Below are 24652 nucleotides of genomic sequence, written 5' to 3'. Positions count from 1 at the left end.
TGTCACCCTTATTGTGCATCTACAGCACACCATCTTGCTCCTCTCCTTCGTACACTTCTGGTTAGCAAGGACCCTTCTTTGCTGTTTCCATGCTAGTGGAAAACAAGGCCTAAACAACAAGGTTTCAGTTGTGCCAATGCCTTCATAAAATCCCAAAACAGAGCCCTTAGAAAACTAAAAGAAGCAGTGGATTGTTCAGCTGCTCATACCTCTCTGCCTGTCTGTCTGATGGCCTTTGAATAACTCTAGCAAAGACTGTAATAGTATATAAATATTTTGAGCACACAAGAAAGCTGTGAGAATTGGGTCCATTGTTCAGATTTATCTTAAAAGTGTGAAAACTGTAGGTGTAAAAAATCCAATATTTTCTTAAAATTCAAAGCAAAGGACATTATAATATTTACATTCCTCTTAGCTGAGATCTAGCAGATGACACTATCAAACAAATGTTCATGACAATATTTTTAGAAGGAATATGTATTTCTTCAGGCATGAAGTAATGCATTGTACAGTACCTGGTAGAATTAGAAGAATGAGGTAAGACTTTCAATTTTGAGTTTGAATTTCTATTAATTCTCTTGACAACAAACTGTAGACTTTGGCAATGACATACACTAGAGATGTAATTTCTATTACAACATTTCAGAAATTCATTGAGGGAAAATAAACATATGAAAACCTGAATATGGAATACTGTTCTTACAAATTCAAGATAAAACTACAGTACCCATGCACACAATGAATTTATTTTAAACCTACACACTGTTAACAATATGTATCACCAATAAAAATAACTCAGCTTTCAGACTGATTCTTCACTGTGACCTCGTCTTGATGTTAAGTAGAAATCAATCACATATAATTAAGTTGGAGTTTTTACTAACAGCTATAAATAACTGGCCTGCAACACAAGCACAAGTGAGATTTTGAAGATTCGTCATAGATATTTCCTTATCTAACTCAAACAGAATGTGTCATTAGCAAAATTTTATGATTAATGCAATTGCAATTACTGGTTTTTATAAGATAAAATTATTGAGCAACAATGGTTTAAGAGACCGTGTTTAAAAACAGTGGTAGAGGACATTAAGTTTACTTTAAGTCCACTCCTGGAACCTTGGCATCAGCTGTGGTGTCTTAGTTGTGGAGTTAGGGGGACGTCATAAAGTTTTCCTTTAGAGTAGAAGCATTCAATTTATATAAGATACTTCTATAGCCCCATGAGTTTCTTCAAATGATATTGGAGCCTCTCAGTATGAAGCAAAACACAGGAATCTCCAGTGTCAATTAGCATTCTAATATGAACCAGCCTGCCTATCAGCAGAAGGCCATTAGCTGCAGCAAACATGCTTGCTATAAACGGATTACACTAAAGAGATATTCCAACTAAAAAAGGTAAGAATTCTTAATATCAAAAATAAGGGTATTCATTCAAGTATGTGTCAGAATATAATTTCATCACTCCAGTTAGCACAGCAGATTCTTATCCGGGATACCATGACAGACTGTTTTACTAAACCATGGAAAGGGTGCTCTTCCTTTTTCCACTGGGAAGTCTGTGCAATTCCTCTCCATGACAATTTTAGATATTTTCTCAAAAATAAGAAAATGAGGTAAACCTTAATCCACTAAATCTATACTTATTACTTCAGTATTAAAACAACTTTTTAACTGATGTTATCAGATTTAATTAATTAATTACTTTTTTTCCCCAAAGTATTAGTGTGAATAACTCCATAAACAATATTTTTTTTCTTGTTTCTCAGAGGAATACATATGCAGCCTTAAGATTACACTCTTCATATCATAATGCCTCGAAATCTGTCATTCCCATACAATCTATGGCCAAGAACTTCTAGAAAAGGATAAGAATAATAGTTAAAGATCATGACAAGAGTCTTGAACTTCAGGTATTTCTCATTTGGTGTTCATGAGGCACATATCTATATTTGGAAGTATCTATTCAGCCATTGACTATGTTTATTATTTGTGTTGTGCTCTCAGTCAGGAACCAAACTAGATAAGTAGTGAATAAGTCATTTCTTATAGGGATGCTTAAAGCCATTGTTCATATTATCATGAAGACAGAAAGCAGAGGGAAGTTGACACGCTTCTCACACTTCATAATAAGTCTAAACTAATTTGCAGTGATGTTCTTTAACATTTAATGTCTTCAAGTAGAAAAAGAAAGGAAACAAGTTGATATATAATTAAGAACTTCATAATACTACTGCTGTAACAGCTGATCATTATAAATACAAATAAATACAAACAGCTAATCTTTTTTTCACAGTCATTCAATTCAATGACAGATGTGTTTCTCACTCCACCAATGTCTACATTTCAATTCAAAACTGCAATGTATGAGGCTTTTATTTCCTATTTTATCACACAACCAGAACTGCTGATTTGAAAGGGCAAATAACTCACAGATTAATTCACTCTACATCTTCTGTTCAGAAAGGCTGATGCATCTGGAAAGAGCTGTGTGTAGCTAACATCCTCCAGATCTGTGTTTACTAGGTAAGCAGTAGAATTGGACTGCAGGTTTCATTTTCATTACAAAGCATGTGGCAAATGAAAGTGGGATGCTATAGCTGTTAGAAAAAGCACACAGTCTAACTTGAGGTTTCCCAAGAAAAAATTAGCTTATGGGTTGGGTTACGCGTCAAATGTTGAGAGTCAAATGTTGACTGCTGCTGTTTGATGAGCCACACTTGACATAAGCAAAGAACAAGGAGGGATAGATCCTACATCAAGTTCATGGAACAAAAGACTTCATGATTTTGGAATGGTGGGGTATTAAATTTGTAACTCAAACTCCCAAGAAAAGTTTTCATGTGCATTTGGTCATTCCAAAAGATGGGGGGAAGGAAGGGGAGCAGGAAGAGGGGAAACCATATTAAAATACTGAGTGTATTAATAAATTATTTGCTCTACTCTTCACTGCTAACTTTTTAAATTTGATTTTATTTTTACAGTGAGGGTAATGGCACTCTAAAATGACAAGTGACTCACGTTCTCTGGGATTCCCCGAAAATTTTCATTTAAAAAATAATATAACCCTACACACATTGTCTTTGCAAATACACCTAGGATCTAGACATTGACTTCTTATCTCTCATTGGAATTATTAACACATATTTATTTACAAAAAATCAGCAAAATATTTTGCTGACATTGTGGAAGAAAGCAAACAGGAACCAGCACAGGCTATCACAGCTAATTACTAATTACATAGCTGATTACTATTACATTCCATAACTAATTTTAAAAAGTAATTAATAAAGACAAATACAAAACATTTCCTAGAAAGCCATCAAATTCAAAGGATTTTAAAAGTCACGTATTTGATATTATACATGGACAGTAGTTCTGCTATTCAAAGTCCTAACAATATAATTGCAGCAAATTTTTACACACACAGTTTACAATTCTTCCTTCCCAGGAGAAAAACAGAACAAAGGCCCTAGACGCAATCACCCGAAAAACTAAAGATTCTTAGAAGTTGTCAAATCTGAATCAAGTCTGATGGAAGTGAGGTTGCTGCAGCTCTCTTTTTAATCTGTGATTTAGAAGCAGTAGTGAGGCTGAGTGTGTGTTTCCAGAGGCATGCAGCACATGCAGCAAGTGATCACATTGGTAGTAACACTAAACACTCAAACACAAGTGGAACAGACTCATCCTCGTCCAGACGATCCGGAGGAAGGACTGTTTAGTTGGAAATGCACACATGTGCACAACATGGACCCCTCCTGTTACTTGCGTTAAACACCCAGTCTATCCAGTAGCTGGCACAAGAACACATAAGCCTGAGGCCTGCAGTTCCCCTCCAGCTGCTGGCAGAGATCTTCTTTTAATCCTGGACACACTCACACATCCCCATCCACCCCAGCACACTATGGATCCCCCAGAAATGGGCCTTTGATACTAAGAGTATCCAGTAACTAGTCCTGGACCCTCTGGCCTCCCAGTTACTTTCCATGTCCACCAACATCTTGTGCTGGTTTAACTGAAATCAAGTTAATTTTCTTCATGCAGTTAGAAGCTCTTTCATGGTCAGTGTTAGGATTTATTTTGAGAACAATGAGGTAACACTCTGGGATATAATTACTGTTTTTCTTCAAGTAACTTCCCGGTGTTTTTAAGTTGGAAGGAAGAAAATGTAAGAACTTACTGTTATCTTAGCCATTGTCTAGGAGAGCAAGGTCTTTTTGGACTTTCTATCAGCAGGTTTGAGGCAGCTAAGAAAGTGGGCATAGATGGGGCAAACCTTGACTGACATCCAGGTTGCTCAATAAGAATATTCTATGCCATTAGCACCATGTTTCCTATTTAATGGAAGCTGGGTTTTCCACCCTGGTCAGACCCATTCCAGCTCAGCTTTGTTCTGGCTGAGTTCTGTTCAGGACTTCCTTTAGTTCAGCCTTTTGTCATTCTGCCATTTTGCAGTTGGCTACTAGGTCTTTATGCCTTTTTCTCCCTTTTGTTCTCTCTCCCTGGGATTGGCTGTTCAGGACCGGGGTGATCTCTTCCTGGACTGGCTGCTCAAGATGTATGGAATTTGTGAGGAATGGTATTGAATATTACTTTTATATATATATATATATATATATATATATATATATATATACAGTAGTAGTAGTATATTAGTATTATTTTGTTATTTCCTTAAACTGTTTTTATCTCAATCCACAAGTTTCACCCTTTCGTTTTGATTCTCTCCCCTACTTGGGTGAGAGGGCGGGGGGAGGTGAGAAATGAGAAAGCAGCTATTGTGGTTTTGGTCGTTAGCTGGGCTTAAACTGTGACACACATCCCCTTACACATTATGGTCTCTCAGTAGCTGGCTTTGACACCCAGGCTATCCAGGAGCTGGCTCCCTGGTCTCCCCTTACCACATGAACAGAGACACACAAACACAAAGAAGGCCTCTCAGTCAACTCGCAAACCATACAGTCACTTCTGCAGTCAGTCTGGACCTCTGGGCACCTACAAGAGCTGACTCTTGAACCCTGTGGTCTCTCCAGTATCCAGACTTTTGGACACATGGATAACTGACACCCAAGCCACTTGTCCAATTCACTGGCTACTCCAGCCTGATACTCAGTAGTGGTCCCGCACTGACATTCATGTCCAGGCAATACACACATGTTCTATACTTCACAGTTTGCTGGTACCACAGACACACGGGACCCTCTGACCTGTGGTGCAGCTCCACTTGCTGGTACTTAAACCTCCATACACACAAGCATACAGACAGAGAGTTCCTTTACTCAGGAAAATATTTAAAAGTTGATCATAAGAAGACACAAGACAGACTGTGCTGATCAAACACAGGGCATGCCTGACCATTGTACTGAGCAAGAGCCTGTTTACACAACTGGTCCATTTTTATATGTTTATCCCTCTATTTTTCCTTGCCTTTTCCTCACTAATTCATCTCAATCCTTCCTTTTCCCTAGCTGTGGTTCCTTCTCTAAACATCTGAGAATAGATCCAGTACAATACCGTAACACCCTTCAAAGCATCCATTCCTCTGTAGGCAGTAGCTCCATCAGCATAAAGGATGATCAGAACAGCATCTCCTGTTGACTTCTCATGATGGGTTTCAGACTTGGCCCATGGGCTGAGGTTCTCCTGGGACAGCTCTGGAACAAGCCCAGGCTTGAGTCTCTATTAGGACAAGGGGGTTACTTTCCCAGGGCTGTACCTCTGCCCTCTTTGGTGAGTAGAGACAAGGCTTTTATCATATAAGTGAAAAAAAGATGTTCTTCTGCTGAAAAAGAGCTTTTTTTTTATTATTATTATTTTGACGTTTCTAATTTGGTTCTGGCCCACAATTACATTCCAGATGTATGAATTCTAGACTCTTATTTAAACTATTCTAAACTAAGCTCCTAAAAATCCATAATTTTGTCTTCAGATAGTGCATTGTTTACACCCAAGTTTAAGCAGCAATTAACTAGAAGCAGATGAGTATTCACACTAGTGTTGTGAGCAGCTTGATATCTGCATCTGACATCTCCAAGAAGCTTTACTGATAGCCATAAAATATCCTTAGGTTTCACAAACATTACATTCAGTCATGAATAGGACCTTACTCTTTTTTCCTGTTTTGGCCCTTCTTGTAAAGGAAGTTTGTGCCTGTCAGTGTACATTCAGAAAATGTCCAAATAAAATAGAATTGAGGTGGAACTGAACAATTCAAGCCTTAGGAAAAATAGGTCACATAAATGATTGCAAATTCTGCAGAGTGACATTTTTTGAAAATGAGTGTCTTAAAATCCAGAAATTCAGAGTGAAATTTCATAGTGAAACACTCTATTCTTTGAGACTTTCCCATCATTTCCAATATTCTACTTCTTGCCATTATATCCCACCAAATTAAATTAACTGCTATTCTGGAATTATAAAAAGACAGCTTATCAAATCAAAAAGCTTTCTCCATTTTTTTCATTGTTTCACTGTCTATTTAATTCATAACTTATTTATTCTTTTTCCATTTCAATAGACTAAGGTATTAGAATCACTTTCACATTCTATACACATATTAAAAACAGTTTAAGTTAATAAAGTGTTATTAAATCCCTGACAAAGCCTAAGACTTGGGGAGTGAAAATACACTCCCATCTGTTTTTATTATACCATACTGTGATACAATAATGCTATTTTCTTTTGTGATACAGACCTGATACTGAGAACATAAATTATGATTCTTGCTGACTGAATAGCAGCTCTAGAATACAAGTTCTACACCATAACAGAAACAAAAAAATATAAGCCATTGCCTCAGAGTGCCAAAACAGAAGTAGAAATGTAGACCAAGGTTTTATTCTTTTGTAAAAAAAAAAAGGCACAGAGAGCCTGAGCACCATATCACTTATTTTCCATAACTTCTAGTTGTTAACACGTACCCCAGAGTGGTTTTAGCCTATAGCAGGTCAGTGCTCTGCCAGACTTCACTCACACATAGCTGGGTAAGGTGTGGTCATTCCTGAAACACAGTATGTGCCAGCAGGTCTGCATCAGGTTTGCCTTGCAGCACCTTATATAGTCCTTCAACATGGTCCTGTCAGGTTTTCCACTCTCAGGCCTTTCACATGTGACGTCATAAATTTATAGAATAATTTAGGTTGAGAGAGACTTCTGGGGATCATTCAGTACAGCCTCCTACTCAAAACAGGCCTAACCTCAAAGCTAACTGACACAGCATAACTACATTTTTCTTGTAATAAAGCAAGTGTATGCCTCTGAGTTCCACAGAGATTAACGTACACAAGCAAAGGCAATTAAATGAAAAAATTACAATTAAAACTATTTACACTACATTTAAATAACTTTAGCATATTTTAAAAATCATTATGCTTCCCTAGAATTAAGTGTAGGGATCACTATATTTCATTTTTCCCCTCACTCTTACAGCTGCTATAGATAGGGAGAAGCATTTACGAAATTCAGATGAAAAAAGTACTTTATTGAATTTCATTTCCTTGTTATTAAGGACTATATATGTGTACTAAAAAATTACCATCATGTCAATATCTAAGATAATACTCTTCAGAAAATCCCAAACTCATAACAACCCACATCCCCAAAAGAGATTTCTTCTCTCTTTAAAGAAACTAATTTGGATTCATTATACAGAACTTACACTTTGTGGAAAAAAGGAGAGGGTGATGTGTAGAGTTTACGCATAAATATTTCAGCTCATTCTACTTCTTGAATCATAGAATAAATTTTCAGTGAAATGACAATACTGCAGTTTTATAAATACAATAATGATATTAATTTATTATGGTATATGTGTTGAAGTACACATTCGATAATTCTCCCATGCCTATCTTTCAGGCAAAACAAAGTATTTAGAATCATAATATATTAGGCACACTTGAGTCACTTTCTAAACAGAGGCTTGAAAACATGAAAAAAAATGTGCTATTCTAGTTTGGCTGGATGGCTCACATCATGGCATGATGCAGAATTAATTCTGTACACAGTAGGCTCATTTTAGTACTCAGCAAAACATAGTAGCTCCTAAATTTCATAGTGTTGAAGTGAGTAAGATATAATAGGAATTTAAAAAAAAAACTATCCACTTGCATTTTGTACATTGGATTTCATCTGCCAGATTTAGTTAATTGCAACATATTTGCCAAATCACACTGACAGAAATATAAAATATTCACCTGTTTTAGGGTCAACAGAGAAATATGGCTGTCCCTGAAGAATACTGTACACTACTCTGGCACTGTTTCCGTATGTAGGGTCATCTGCATCTGTGGCTGTCACCTGTAGAACAGACGTACCTGTACATACAGAAAAATAAAAGTTAATTGATAAGAAATATAATCTTCTGACAAATAGAAATATTTTTAGGTAAATTTTTGAAGACCCTGCAGTCCTCACATTCTACACTTGATATATTAATAACATTTTCTCTATATATTTCTCTATATATATTTTCTCTGTATTACATTTTTAAGGAAAACTCGTTTGAAAAAAACGTTCTTCTATTTCTATATATGTATATGTAACATAATCATATACATATATATAAAAATAAATATTAACTACATAGCATGCATATTTATGCTTGTTTACACATAGAGACCCCAAACTTGGATACTGCTTTGACTTCTTAAAACCTCGTGTTTATGGACTTCAGGATTATCTTAATACAAAATACAAATTATTGTTGAAATGCATATATGAAATAATTTGCATAAATGCCCCCAAATCAATAAGAGATACCAAGGGAATAAAAAAACCCAAACAACTAGCTATTGGAGGTATCAAAAATCTGCAAATGAAATAACTACTAGAACTGTGTTGGAATTCCAGTGGTGGATCCAAATTAGAAAGATAAGGAGTTCAAAAGACAAATATTTAAATGCTGTTAATAAATACTATTAGAAAGATAAAATCATAGTTTCTATCATGTCACTAAATGGGATTAATAAGTAACACTTTGCAGAAAATGAAGTTCCTGATTATTGCACAGATATAATAGAGACAAGTGATTTTACATTTCACTGTATTTTTCAAGACATTTAATGATTAATTTTTTTTTCTGTTATTGCTGCCCAATACTTCACATAAGAAATCAGTAAATGAAAGACTGGCAACTTAATAAATGTTCAGTCTTCATCCCACTTGTTTATCCTTCTACAGACAATGCATTCTACAGACTCCTTTGGCCCAGTACTAAAATATGGGAATAATAATAACAAAGCAGGCTGCTCTCCCAGAATTCTACATTTGAAGGTGGCTTCTAAGTCAAATTAACCACTGAGGCATCAGCTCCACTGTGGGGTGTTGAATTTCACATCATATTATAGTTGTGAGGAGCACTTTTGATTTGAATCCTTTGATCGCTATTCCTTATTGTAATTCGATTTGCCTCATGGAACAGTTTCAGAGCACAGTCACTAGATTCTTTTGGATGAAACTAAACCAGAAAATGTGCTTTAACAGCACACCTGATTTATTCTGACTGCTAATGTGTGTTTGGTCTCAGAGACCAGACAAGAGCTAGTCTTCCCAAAAACATGTGGCATGGACATTAGATCCTCAGTTCCAGCTGTTTAACTTCACAGATCAGTTTCCATTGCACAAGACTGTTTGTTAATATGCACACCCTCAGTGTACACTGGGAACAGAAATATCTAAAATCATGGGGTCTCACTTCACATACAGCAAAGCAGGTATTCTAATCTTTGCAAATTTCAATTTTTCACTGTTTGAGAAAGTATTAATTCATTTGTGCCATACAAACTTGATCACCAAAACTTGCTTTTTTGACCTCCATTGGAGATTTAGCTAAAGGTACAGCAAATGAGTGTGCATACTTAAATATAGTGTCTTGAGGCCTCTGAATAGCCCAAATGCATACAATCTCATAGATAAATATATTCACACAGCAGTTATAAGGATACCTTGATTAATTTGAAGTTAAATATTGAAATACAGTCAAGCTAGAGCTAGTAGTCTGTTCATAGTTATTTGGGACTTAACAGTAAAACTGACTAAATTACTGTATTTGGGTTTATCTGGCAAGGTAAACAAATTGAAGATAGTGTAATTTTCTTAAAATGTTCTAGGAATCTATTCAGTCATATTTATTTTCTATCTAAACTTTCAGACAAGAGTACCTGCAAACCGCATGAAGTCACTTAAAGAACAGAAAATGCGTTTTTTTCCCCTATTCTTTAGCTTATCTAAATACTGTAATGAGATATTTCTGTAGTCCAGTTTGGCAACAACTTCAAACTTGAGGTAGAAAGGCTGTGACCTTTCTGTCTCCTAGTTAAGCTTGTTTTATTCTAGGATGAAATCCTATCCACACTGATTTGTTGTTTTACCTCTATTCACAGCTTCATTATTTTATGTTGGAATCTTGCAGAATCATTAAAGATGAATAAGTTTACTGATATACATTGATTTTATTCTCTTTAATTGCATAAACCGAAAACATACCTATCCGATAGATACAGTCAGTCACCTAGCAGAGTGTGCTTCCCAGAGTGCTGTGCAACTTCTGTACTCTTTTATCTATAGATTTGCCTACTTCCAGGAGAACAGTTACCAACAGTACATTTTGGAATGACTGAACATATTGTGGCTATTTCAGAAGAAAATACTGAAATTTCATGGTACTCTAATTTTTCAGAAACTTTTTTCTCTTCTTTTTTAAAAGATAAGGGATAGAATCTGAGTGCTGCAATGCTCATTGATGTTGGACAAAGAAACTGGGCTAGTGAAAAGTGATATCTCACATAAGCAGCTGACAGGTAATTTTATCACGAACAGAATGCTATTATACCTCAAATTCCACCACAGTGATTTTCTAATACAAATGTATCTCTCTCCTAGGAAACACCTGATAACAGTAATTTGGTCTTGAATAGTGGCAAAGTGTTCTCTTTGCATCTAAAAGAACATTCAGAATCAGAAGTTTTAACTCAGTCCCTCACCCCACCTCTCATTCAGTGCAACGTAGCTCATCAGATGTTTAACTTTTTCACTTTATTACACAAGCATGCTCAGCATCTCATAAGATATATTGTCCTTTTCCTCAACTCTTGTCTGATTTGCTGAGTACAGAGGAAGTGCAGCTTGTGAAACCTGCAAGTCAGAATTCTTCATGAGTAAAAAGGTAAAGAGGGTACCTTTACCTTCCAATTACTCCTTTCCAAAGTTAGCATCATTCAGCTTATCAACATGACATGCAAATCACAATTACCAATATATTTGTACCATTCAGATGCAGCTTCATTTTTGCTGTTAAGCTATGTGTAATGAAGGATTTAGATGAAAAAAAAAAATGTACAGTACAGCTGCCTTGCTGTTTTTAAAGCTAACAATTCTGTAAAAAATAATCTAATACAAAAAATAAGGATCTAATTTCCCTGGAGACCTCAGACAGATATGAACATTTGACCCAGAAGCATACCTTTCATAGTTTCTTCATTAACCTACTGTGAAAGTTCCTGTCAAAGAAAACTCAAAATTTTGCTATGAAAGCATTTTGACACTCCAGTTGGGCAATAAAAAAGACTTTTTTTTTTTCCTCCGAAGTGGAAACTCTGCCATTTCAGGTGATTTCCCTCTATAGTTTAGAGATTACATATTGGGAATTCTGTTTTCTTAGCAAATGCTTTATACAGAGCCATAAATATGCCTGTATCCTCTGAATACCACCCTGTAAGATTTACCTTTTTTCTGTTATCAAAAATAAGGATCATTTCATTTGGGAAAGGTTTGTGTTTTTTTTTTTTTTTTTCCTAATAGGTTTACAATAAAACTTTTGAAAAGTTATATCACAGAAAAGCTGAAGAGAAATACTTCAGTTTTCTCTCTGAAGACAAATTTTTAATGTTTAATGAACCAGTTCAATAAAACATGTCTGCTGAGAATGCAGATCTGTATGCATGTCTTTCCGTAGTTTGCTGCACTGTTAAAATCTCAAACGGATCAATATTGAACAAAAAGTAAAAGAAGTGAAAATAAGATGAAGTTTAATGAACACAGAGATTTCCTGACTAACTAAACTAATTCTCCAAACTGTTTAAAACACTAAGAAGTGAACACAATATGTTTTAGTTTCATTCTACATTAGAAAACAGTGATTTCACCAAGAAATCAAAGCTTTGAGATTGGTGACTATGTTCCTGCTCCAAGTCCTCACTATAGAAAATCTCAATATCTTTTGTCAGCTATGTTCATCAGAAGACAAAAATCAAATATAGGAGGATAAATAGGCACTTCTCCAACAAATTGCATTTACGAACAACATGAATATTGTCTTCGAGATTATCTGAAGTTATGACTATTTTACATGATAATACCCTGGAAAGAAGTTCAGAAAAGTCCAGTGTGTCTATAAATTTTCTAAGTATAATTTATTGGGAACTCTTCTTAGGCATGACCTCAACACTAGAAAATGCAATATTTAACTCATTTTGAAATTATCTGAAAATGAGCAAATGTGGAAGCTTTTTACTGACTGAAAATGTTTATGAAAATGTCCTATTACCTCATACCCTGATAACTCATAAACCTGAAAACAAAACATAGTGATAGCTCTCAATGAGACTTTTTTACACTGCAGAGGAAATAATTTCAAATAGAAACCATGGTTCTTTAGCCAACTTTTCAGAAAAAGATTCAATAAAGGCAAAGAATAGGTGTTTTCTTTCAGCTTTTCCAGTGTAGAACATAAAGCATAAATAATATGTTCACTTTGTGCCACAGTGAACACTGTGATCTAATATTTGGTAAGTAATTTAGCAAAACTTACCTTTACTTTCTTGTTGGTGATTGAAAAAAAAAAAAGCCATGAAGGTCCTACATTTTTTACACGTAGATCAAGAAAGGTTCAACTTGTTGGAAAAAATGCCAGCTAACTTCTCAAGAAGACAGAGAGGAAACTGCTGCTAAAACTAAACAGCATAACAGAGATCAAAAATATCACCTGCCACTCAGCATGAGGGCTGTTAAAGACAGTAAGACTGAAAGTTCTTTAAATGACCGTGTAAAAAAGCGGAAGAAATTTTTTAAGTAGTGAAGCATCCTTAGGAATTCATAAAATAACAAGAAGAATATCAGTTCTGTATAGGCTCCACAGCTAAATGACAAAAAACAAACTGACTACAGAATCCATAAAAACAGCATAGGGTTCTCCATTATTTGATGTAAAGAACGCCTCCTATAGAAGCACTAATAGAATTAGTCTTCCTGAGATTGCAGTCAGTAAAATGCTTTCAGTATGCAACAAACACACAAAAAATCAACAAGGAAAAAATAAAACAATAATCATATATTTGCAATGAAAATTTAATATATGCCTACAGCAGATTGCCTGTATGGCAGGATATGAAAATTCAGTTTTATTCACACAATGGGAAAGCTTTGTGGAAAAGGTATTTTAATGATTTACCTTAGGTACAGCCAGTAAAGTATTTCATTAACAAAACATATGCATTAGTGCTTTATTTTATCACTAAGACTTGCTTTGTTTATAATAATCCACTCTAGTTTATAACCCAAAATGCCATTCCAGACTAATTATTCAAATTGTTCTTTTGAAAACAGTAACTTATCTAATGTAGTTGTACAGTAATATCAAGATTCAGACTACTAGAAAATTATTACTCATATCTATGTAAAAATCACAACATTTTGAGATGATTAAAAAAAAGAGAACTTTTATAAATAAAATTAATAAATAAAAATAATTACATTAGCTGCTTTTGACTTCCAGAATAAATAACATTGATTTTCTTTCCACTGCCTTTCTTCCTGTGCAGAAAATATAAGGTATTCACAGGGGAAGGAAATAATAAATTAATTTAAATGGTCTCCATTAAAGAAAAATGAAACTAAAGAAAAAGGAGGACAGAGTTGTGTATTTTTAGAGACAGGTGATAAAGGAAATTAATTTCACATCAGGATAGTCTTGGAATGATGAGAGACAGATGAGATAAGAGCTTAGATGCTACTGAAATGAACTGCAACTCTAACAGTAAAGCTTTGTGACTTGTCAAAGGCAATTGAAGAGGTTTCATACAAGCCCACAACATTTTTGCTGGGAGCTCTATCCCCTCACTGCATTACTTTCCACAAAGGTGCATTGCTTAAATAGTCCTGGTGTTATGACATTACCTACAGAAATACCACCCTTCCGTACTTCCATAAATTCCTCTTGGGAATGATATTTGTGAAAGTATGCTCAGATGGTTAAAATAAGTAATCCTACATTAAAAACATGCCCTGTCATATGCACTAGCATTACTGTGTAGATGGAATGGAGACATCCATGTTTATAGCTCTGAGAACTAAGAGATGAGATCAAGGAAGTTGGTATTGGAGAGGAAGCTATGGTTTAAGAGAACAATGAAGAATTTGCAGCCACTTTTAAGGAATGAAAATATATTTTATCTGTAATCAGAAAATCTTTATTAGCTAGATACCAACCAAACAACACCTAATAAACATGTTTTTTCTGGTATAGACCCAGAAGAGACTATTAGAAACAATAATGTTACTAAATAATGATAATAATATGCAGGAGAAGGAGGAAATAGAAATTACAAACAAAGATGAGGTAGCAGTTCCCAGTTAAATGGAAACAGTCTGTGAAAAGAATAAAACTCATTAAAGGGAAGTTAAAGGGTAATGTGGGAACAATGATCTATGAAAGAAGATAGAAGAAAATAAAAGGAGACCAAAGAAAGATATGTCTCACTCCCTGCATTCTTGTTTCAAGAGACAACACAGGTAAAAAAGGCTGAGAGTTCTCCATGGCTGGGAGGAGACATCTGAAATAGAACACTTTGGGAGAACTTCAAAGAGAAAAGAGGACTGGAAAGGTACTGCAAGTACCTATGAAGAATGAAGTATTAGAACAATACAATTATGATGCAAACACATAGATTATGTTTTTCAGAACATCACATATAAGGACACTTTGCGAAGAAAATCGAGGAATTACTTCTATGTGTCAGTGTAGTGGCAGTGGTAGTGAAAGAATGAAAAGGTAGTAATAAAGTCAGGGAAAAAGAGAGTGCTTGGGGAAATTTGTTATGTCCTTTTAACACATGACATTTGGTAAGCTTGAAAGTCCATTTAATACAACCTGATTTGGCATGGTAGATTGGAAAGTATAATTATTCTCTACATAACACCACTTAAGTCAATGAATAAGTCATTGAGAAAGTAAAAAATAAGTCTCTGCTTCCAAACTCTCACAGCTCTGAGCCCCACGGTTCAGGAATAACATTTAATATATTTTGTTCTTTCCAGGACTATTATGATTACTACATATTGCAAATATTTAATATGCCACACTTTATTTGTATATGCAATGAAGGAATTGTAGGTGTTTGGAGTGCACTATTTTTACTGTGCATATCTGTAATGGAAGCTGTGGTTTTGGCCTGTTCAGTCTCTCCACATGAAATATTTCTCTTCATACTACAAAACTGTGTACAGTTCAAACAACATGCAGACATGCAGATTATGTTTTCCTCATTATACAACCACATATGTCTGAACTTAACACAATGTCAGGAGGTACCATAGAAGAAGAATTAAATGCAGATTCCCAGTTTAACATTAATTTCACCTATCTACACTAGGAAAGTTGTACAAGGCACTCTCCCATCCAAAATAATTCCATTAAAAAAAATATTGTATCTAACTTTGTACGGAACAGAACACTTCCGTTATTCTTTTGATTCATATGAGGTATTGTTACGAATCAAAGTGATCAAATAATGACAAACCATTAAGATTCAATGACAATAGGCATTCATTCTTATATGTATGATCAATGTTATTATGACAATTGAGTAACTATATGTATTTTAGTATTTTTCCCTTTAAATTTTTAAAGTTCTATTTTGCAGAAGTTCATTTCAGTTTGTAAGAAACCTAATAATGTAAATAAATATATAAGAATACAGTCTAAAACAATCTAGAATATTACAATTGCTTTGTATTTGTTTAATTCCATGAATTGTATAGACCACTCATGTAGACACAAGAAAATGCCATAAAGTGTGTAGCTGAATAAGGACAAATGGATATATCTTGTTTCTAGAGTGCAAAGTACCACTAGCCAAGGAACATCTGTTAAAGCAGTCAAGAATAAGAGTGACTCTTCTCTACAGTCAACGTGTGCACGCGTACGGTTTTCTTAATGTGAATGTCCCAAGTAACATACAAGGTTGCATTTAATGTCTTCTTATCATGTCTTCTCAACTGTAATATCTTTTGCATACAATCAACAATACAATAACATGTCACAATTTTGTCAAACAATATGTGGCATATTCACTTGTTAAAAGATTTTTTGAACAGAACAATTTGTTTTCCTTACCCATTTCAGACATCTCTGGCACAGTAACAATGTATGGTCCATCTGTGAATTTTGGTGCATTGTCGTTGATATCCTGCACTTTGATAATAAATTCAGATTCAGGCTCGAGTGGCTTGTTTGTCCGTCTATCAATAGCTTGGGCATGAAGCACATAGTGTGTCTTCTGCTCTCGATCTAGGCTTTTGGTTGAATGGATGTCTCCAGTCGTGTCATCAATAATAAATATAGTCCCCGCCCCTTCTCCAGTAAGAATGTATTTGACTGATCCATCACCTTTGTCGGAATTGGAGTGCAACTGCAGAATATATACACATAAAATAATATAAAATGACATTAAATTTCAGAAAAGGTTATTGCACATAAGATACAAAATCTATATTACTGTTAGTACTGTTCTGCTTAGTTTTTAACCTTTCTACCACTTGTTGTAATTCCTCGTGTGCTATTTCAGGCAAGTCAATAATTTTGTTTCAGGTCATTTCCACCCCAGCAGAGCTCATTTTTTAGGCTGGCATTTCTTTGGTGCTGCATCCATTCTAGAAAACTTCCCAAAGTCAAGGATATTCTAGTAACTGGGGTGTTTGTTATTTTATTTTGGTTTGGTTTTAGTCCCTCTAGTATTAGCACTCAGTGCTAGAAACTCTGCCTTAAGCACTAAGTCTGAAGTAGTCACAATGGGGATTAACTTTGCTTCAATGATTTTAATTCAGTCCTGCCACTTACATTATCTTCTGTGGTACCAAGGACAGCACCATTTACTGCAAAATAAAACTGTGTAGTGTGGCAGTGACAGATGTCTCTCCAAGATTATTATATGCCTCAACAAACAATGGCCATTTTCTCTGGTTTTGTTTGTTTGGTTTTAAGCAGAAAGTTACCTAGTTTGCTTATATTTAAATTATTTATAATGAAGTCATGAACATTCATACTTCCAGCATTTTCTTTGTTCCTAATACACACTTCGTGCTATAAAATACATGCTAAGTATATTATATCCCTCCTTGAGTAGAATAAAGCTTGTATTTCTTGAGTGAAAGGAAAAAAGTTACGAAGTACGCTGTGTATTAAGGGATAATATGAAACAGCTACACATGAAGTCTCAGTGCTGCTAACTTGACTTTAAATAATTGCCTATTTAGATTAAAAAATGAACGTGTTCTGAGAAGGAGGGCTGATTTTTTGATAGATTGAGAGGCTTTGTGTATTTTTTTTCTTTAAAATGACTTTGAGAATGGAATGTATTTATTGAGGAGCACAATGACAACAAAGTGATAACACAGAAATGAATAGCCTCAGGTATTGTGCAGTTACATTGTGAAGTTAAATCAGAAAGGAAACTTTCTAATTTTAAAAAGTCACTCATTCTTATCCCACTGCCCTGACTATCTGTCATTATCTGCAATGTGTCATTACAAAGTTTCTATACAGAATCTGGGCAAAGCAGAAGTAGAATGCCAGATATTATTTTTGATTGATAGAACATAAGGTGTCAGTTTCCAGACTCCTTTCCATTCTCAGTTCAGAAACCATTCAGGATTAGATAGAGAGAAAATAAGACTTCTGGACGTATGAATCATCTTTTTTTTCTGACTTAAATAATAAGATACAGAGGTGCTACTATTTTATCAATCTCTCCTTGCACCTTTTTTGCCAGGTCTTTGTCTCGCCATTAAAATTATCCAACTTGCTATTTGTAAAAGGAGTAAGCATATGGGGCTTGATGACATTTTTCATCTCATGCATGAAATCTATGAAATTAGGGTGTCACACATAATTTACGTCTTGTCCTATAGGGGGGTTAGGGAGGTAAAAATCTAATAAAATTAATATTGCCAGCTTGTATAAACTTCAGTGTAACTTCAGCCAGTGCACCATATACTTACCTGAGCCACAAGAAGATCTGACTGAAGAACTGAAAGAAAAAGGGTCACCACTATAGAATTTTTTTTTATTTTTTTTTTTAACAATGGAAGACAGAAAGAAGCTGTTTGCTTGGCATTGCCTTTATAGAACAACAGAACAGTCTTACGCCTTTCCTTTACAGCAGCAACAGACAAAATTCTGGTTACAAGTCTTATCCGCAGAATAATACTGAATTCTGTTAACAAAGGAATAATTCACACAATGTTAAATGTCAGGGATCCAAACTTCCTCTAAAGTCAAAATGTTATCTGAAGTGATTTACTCCTAAAAACAAGGATAGTAGGTATTCTGGTATTCTACCCTGGTTTGCTAGTTTTCAATTTTTCAGAAACACTTGGAATTGTTTTTTTTTCATGTTGCAGGTTCCTCTTTTGATAAAATGATTGTTAAGTGTTAGTGTCTGCAAATGTTAACATTTGCTTCAGAAAGATTGTCTCTAATTGATGCAAAAAAAATCAATCAGGCAGCCAACAAACAAAATGAAACATAACGAAATGAACTAAACAAAACAAAACAAAACAAAGCAAAACAAAGAAATCCAGGAGAATATTTGTATGCCCAGGAAAATAATAAATTTTCTGAATTTATGAAACTATAAGGAACTCAAGTTAAATCTATCGCAAGCTGAAAAAGATCAGAAGAATCTTCATCCTCATTCTCGCCATTTAACTCTGCATGCATATAAATAAAAGCATGTTCAGGTGTACTGTATAGAGATCCCATAAAAAAATCACTGCATTCATAACAGACATTACAAAACTATGAACTGACTAAGAGATTTGTTACATAGATAAGAAATCAACAGAATAAGGAATTGCTGTAGAACTTAAGAAGTAAGCTTTCTTCAAATACCCAAATATCAATATAGACATGGAGTTCAAATACGATACAGAAGAAAAGTAGATTGAAAAATTCACTGTGATAGGACAAAATGCACAGAATGTTTGAAAAAAAATAGTAATATTAGATATTTTTTACCATGAATAAATAACTATTTGTACTTGTCACTGGTGAAAAAAATCCAGGTACATTTTGAGTCAGAGGGCTTTTACTTCCAACAGGTAACAAAAGTTAACAAACTAAAAAATTCTCAGCTGACTGCACAGCCAAGCAATTATAAGTTATTCCTGCTAAACATCATGTTAGCCAACATACGACAACTGAATAACGCAAGAAAGAATGTCATCAAAAGAAAATTACCTGGGTATTACTAAACACTGAAAGCCTTCAATTTGCAACTGGTTGTTTTAGACTGCAGTTGTAAGGCAAAGCTGAAAATGAGAGAGAGCTAAAACATGTTCTTGCTTCTCTACTTTCTGATATTCCTTATATTGTTAGGAATATGATGCTTTGTTTTATGCCTTTTAATTTCTGATGCTGAATTTTAAATTCATATAGGAGGATTTTGCAAAACACTTCTATTGCATAACAATAGGGACTTGCTTTGTCAGTCGGTTTATATTTCAGTTTTTCTGTAAAGATTAAATAACAGTTTGTCTTCTTTAATACTTTCATCTCAGTACAAATTGGTCCAAGTGGAAAAATAAAAAGGCTTCTCTCAAATGCTTATTTGCAATACGTGTTATGCTGAAGAGAGCCCCTGGGAATCTCTGCTTAAGACAATGCTTACCAGATTAATGAGAGATTCATGTCTCTGAGCATGGTGCACTTCTTCTTTTCCCTGCATACCATGAAATCATTTCCACAACAGGTGGGTTATTCCACAAAAATATTTCTAATTAGAATAAATGCTATTCACCACTCAGGTTACAAATACATTATTTGGGAGACTGTATTTCTGTAGCTATGAGTATTTATAAAAGACAGCAGGGTGGCAAAATACAGCTGGACAATAGTGGACACTCTGTGCTTGGGACTGCTGTAACTATTTCTCCTTCCAATTAATTTGACAGAGAGGGGGATGCCGCTAAACAAAGCAGACTCAAGCCAATCCATGTTCTGTTCACCGGTTCAAATATAACTTGTGTGACCTGTGGAAGTCATCTCAACCTAGATCCCTTGAAAGTGTGTAGAAGTTTCATTTCAATTAGATGCTACCAGCTCTGCCAGTGACTACTGCAAGAACTAGTATACACTAGAGGATAAGACACACACACACACTGTAGTAATGTGAATATGTGGCTTAGGTAAACAGAAAATGTCATGTTATTTTTTCCCTATTGTGCCAGTCAGAGATGGAAAGTTGGAATATGGCAGGAGTCTCTTAATTGAAGGAGAAATACAAATTCATCGCAAACTGAAACATGATTACTCATAATGTTGAGATGAACAATGGGCATTGAAAAGAAATACAAGAGAAATATGCCAAACATTAGAACACAGCTCTCTGATTTCTATATCAGAAGTTTTACCTATGACTATGAAAATATTACTGAAAATGTCTTTCAGTAGGTCTTAGTTTCACTGATAGTCCACCTCATTTGATGATTATATGTTGATCTGTTATATTAACTTTTTAATTGTTACTTACAGAAGCTTTTTTTTTTCTTCTTAAATTGTTTCAACCTGCTTTCCTAAGCAATCTCACCTTAGATCCCAAATCTGATTTTAAAAATGACTTTGCAGACCAATAGATTGCTTATTTAACCGCTAGATAATAATACGGCTTGCACTCACCATTTAGTCCTCTCTGTCCCTCCAAGGTTCCTCTCAACCTGCCCTCAAGACTTTGTTGTAGACCCCCAGGGCCACCAGCCCCTGCCCCAGTGATCCCACAGAAGGGCTAGTCTCTGGCTAATCACAGCCCTGCTCTGCCCAGCTGTGGGCCCCACGAAGCCAGGCCAACCTGAAGGACTACATCCCTGCCTGTCCTGGGCCTGACCCTGTCCCCAGAGAAGTGCACCATCTTCTGGTTGGCCCTGAAATGACCCTCCAGTGTCCCAGTCCCAGGGTTCTGCCCCACTCTGCTGCTCCCTGGCAGCACCGTTTCCAATCTCCCAACTTCCAGCCAGTGCAGGCTTCTGAATTCCCTGCGGAAATTAGTTTTCTATCCTAAATGATGGACTAACTTCTGAAAACATTCCTTATGACTGCTGATTTGGTTATGCTCCCAACAACGACATATCTATTAAATATTCTGAATCTGCCCACAAACAGAAGCTGCCAGAAAGTACCCAATTTTCATCCCTTGTTGGGTGTTATTCCAGTCTCCATTTCTCTGAATTTTTAGGGAAAGAAAAAAACTCAAAATAATAGCTGAAGAACATATCCGTAATGTCACCTTTATCAATCCAGTGGGCTCCGCTTGATGTATTTAATAACAGGTTGAATTCAGGATGATTTATGATGGTTACTCAGTCTTTAACTAGCCTATATCAGCAGCATATGACTGATTCACAAAACAGCAAGCAAGGTGTCCTTGCTTTGCTAAACTTAAACATTTTTTTAAAAATCAGTCCATTGAAACACTTAACTTTTAGTATTTCTGCACATACTGCAGAAAGGTTACATTTTCCAAAGGCATGATTTGAAGAGGTATGCCAAACTTTTCAGTTAATGGATTTTCTTTGTATTCTTATATCAATTTTGATACTATGAGTCTTTAAATACTTATAATCTGATGCATCAGTATATTAACTGATGTAAAATGAATGTACAGATTGTAGGGTTATTGCCCAGCTAATACAATATTGTTACTGCCAGTAACAGCATCAGGTGGCTAGGGCCTAATTGCAAAACCAAATGGTCAGGTGGCTACTGCTTACAAACATTTAAGCATACATACTTTTCAAAAGTCAAGGAAATGATCACAAATAGACAGAAATTACTGGACAATATAGAAGTGGGGACCAGTGGGAAAGAACCACAACAATAAGTACTATAAAACACTATACATAAAACATTGATGAGTACTATCAAATCATGAGGAGGAAGTAAACACCCTGCTCCTGCTGAGAATGTTGGATGCTACCAACTCACACTGATCATCAAGTTCCTCTGTGCTTTCCTAAGGAAGACAAGCTGAGACTGGGAAACTACGTATGACCCGAAAAACATGAAAGAAGCGTTAATAACAGGGTCAGTTGTAAAGTAGAAGAGCTGTCTATTAGTGATTTAATTGTACAACTGCTTCCCTCCACTTGCTTTAATTGGACAATTTGGATTCTTGGTGTGTTGTGTGGGTGAAATTTTAAGTGGGTTAGTAATGAATTTTACAATATTTTAATTGGATTGCCCATAAATTATTGCATCTGGATACAAGACGTGCTGTTCTTTAGAAAACAAAATTTTATGAAGACATTCCCATGCATGTGCTTAATTCAAATCCAAAGCTGATTTGAAAACAAAACAAAACAAAAACTGTTGCACTAACCTAATTAATTTAATCAGAGAAGTGTTTATGTACATATAAACTTAAATTCTTTTGATATAACTGTATAGAATTAATTTAAAACTTATTGTTCACAAACAACAAACAATAAAAATAATATGCACAGAATTCCAAAAGCAAAACCTGAGTTCTGGTAGTGGCAGCACTATTATATCTTTTGAATAAAGTATTGTCTTGTGTTTGGGGAACAGGATGTTCTTTCAAGGAGAGTAGTAGAACCTTAGAATCAGAATCATTTTGGTTGGATGAGACCCTCAGGATCATCAAGTCCAACCATAACCTGACTCTAGCACCATATCCCTAAGAACCTCATCTAAATGTCTTTTTAACACCTCAAGGGATAGGAACTTCACCACTTCCCTGGGCAGCCTGTTCCAATACCTGACAACCCTTTCCATGAAGAATTTTTTCCTAATATCCAATCTAAATCTCCCCTGGCGCAACTTGAGGACATATTCTTTTGTCCTATCACTTGCTACTTTGAAGAAGAGACCAGCACCCTCCATGCTACAACCTCCTTTCAGATAGTTGTAGACAGTGATAAGGTCTCCCCTCAGCCTCCTTTTCTCCAGGCTAAACAGCCCCAGTTCCCCGAATCACTCCTCTTAAAACTTGTGCTCCAGGCCTTTCACCAGCTTTGTTGCCCTCTTGTGCACTCTCTCTAGTACCTTAATGTCTTTCTTTTGATGAGGGGCCCAAAACTGAAGACAGTATTCAAGGTGGGGCCTCAGCTGCACCAAGTACAGTGGCACAATCACTTCTCTAGTCCTGCTAGCTACACTATTGCTTATACAAGCCAGGATGCTGTTGGTCCTTTTAGCCACCTGAACACACTGCTGACTCATATTCAGCTTCTCAATTCTGTTGTCATTTCCAATCAGTTTAACCAGACTAGGGGGCCCCAGCACAATACTACCACAGCAAAATATACCAATGTGTACTCAACCTAGAGGAATGAAAACACTGTTCCAAAAACCATGAACTGTGAGTATTAGCAAAGCATAGGAGAATATATTAAAAAAGAATGGAAGTGTATTACTTTACTTTTGTTACACAGAAGTATATAATGCTTCCCTAAAACTATCAAAATGTAGATACATACAAAGAATTAATGGTACAACACTAAAACACTAAGTACAAATGATTTTAATCTTCTAATAGGAACGGCAATCATGTTGACTTCCTTTGATGTTTATGTTGACACAACATGTAATTTTAAAGAAATGATACAATAACACAGTAGTTGTAAAAAGGACATATAAAATTATTCTGAGTGGTGCACACTACAAAATCAGAGTCTAGCTGATACTACTGAAATGTTCACTGTGTCTATGCAGTAAAAGCATTGTCAGATTTGCCACAGACTTTCTTCTTTTGGTCTGAGCTATAAAATATGTTTTAATGAAATATACTGCTCCAGGCAATGTCACACCTTTTGATGGAATTCTCAGAGGGAATCATTAGCCTGGGAGATAACTGTTCTATCCATAGCAGTGTCCACAAATTGAGAAAAAGCTATTCCACACCCTTGTCAGAGGAAGAAACTACAGAATTGCGATTGTCCCCATCTGCTGACTGGGTTTTCTGAGATAGAAAAATATAATTGGATTGCAATCATCCAGGAAAAACACAACTGAAACAGTATTAACAGAATAACGCTACAGCATACAAACATATTTTCTTGTAAGACGAGCAAGATGTGCTTATCTGAAGTCCACTCCTTTGCTGCTGCTATTGATGAGACTGGGTAACGGCAGGGGTATGCAGAAGCATAAAGCAATCACATCTAAAATAACATCAGGTGTATTAAAGCTGACACAAGTGGTCAATATTAGCTTCTGTTTTCTCTCTGTACAAATGAAAGACTCCAATGAATTGCAAGAAAGATAGAAAATGGAAGCCTAAACCAACACAATAAATGTTTATGTATAAAACTGTTGTTTTGTTTTCAAAGAACACCATATACTTTCAAGAAAAATAGAATCCGAAATTGT

General features: G+C 35.4%; 1 protein-coding gene across 6 annotated transcripts in view; it reads right to left on the bottom strand.

Annotated features, from left to right (window-relative positions):
• CDH18 (cadherin 18) overlaps nt 1-24652 on the bottom strand; it is a 552389-nt gene that overhangs the window by 115663 nt on the left and 412074 nt on the right. For 5 of the 6 annotated variants that reach the window (XM_021283817.2, XM_065052617.1, XM_021283818.2 and 2 more), the window contains 2 exons: nt 16385-16679; nt 8190-8309 (listed from right to left, as the gene is read on the bottom strand). In XM_021283817.2, the coding sequence (XP_021139492.2) occupies nt 8190-8309; nt 16385-16679 (415 nt within the window). The remainder of the gene's footprint in view (nt 1-8189; nt 8310-16384; nt 16680-24652) is intronic. The other variant, XM_065052618.1, reaches the window with a different exon arrangement.

The sequence above is a fragment of the Columba livia genome, chromosome 2 (genome assembly GCF_036013475.1).
Source record: "Columba livia isolate bColLiv1 breed racing homer chromosome 2, bColLiv1.pat.W.v2, whole genome shotgun sequence".
NCBI classification, from domain to species: domain Eukaryota; kingdom Metazoa; phylum Chordata; class Aves; order Columbiformes; family Columbidae; genus Columba; species Columba livia.
The sequence above is the reverse complement of the archived record's forward strand: the minus strand, read 5'-3'. Positions and strand labels throughout refer to the sequence as shown.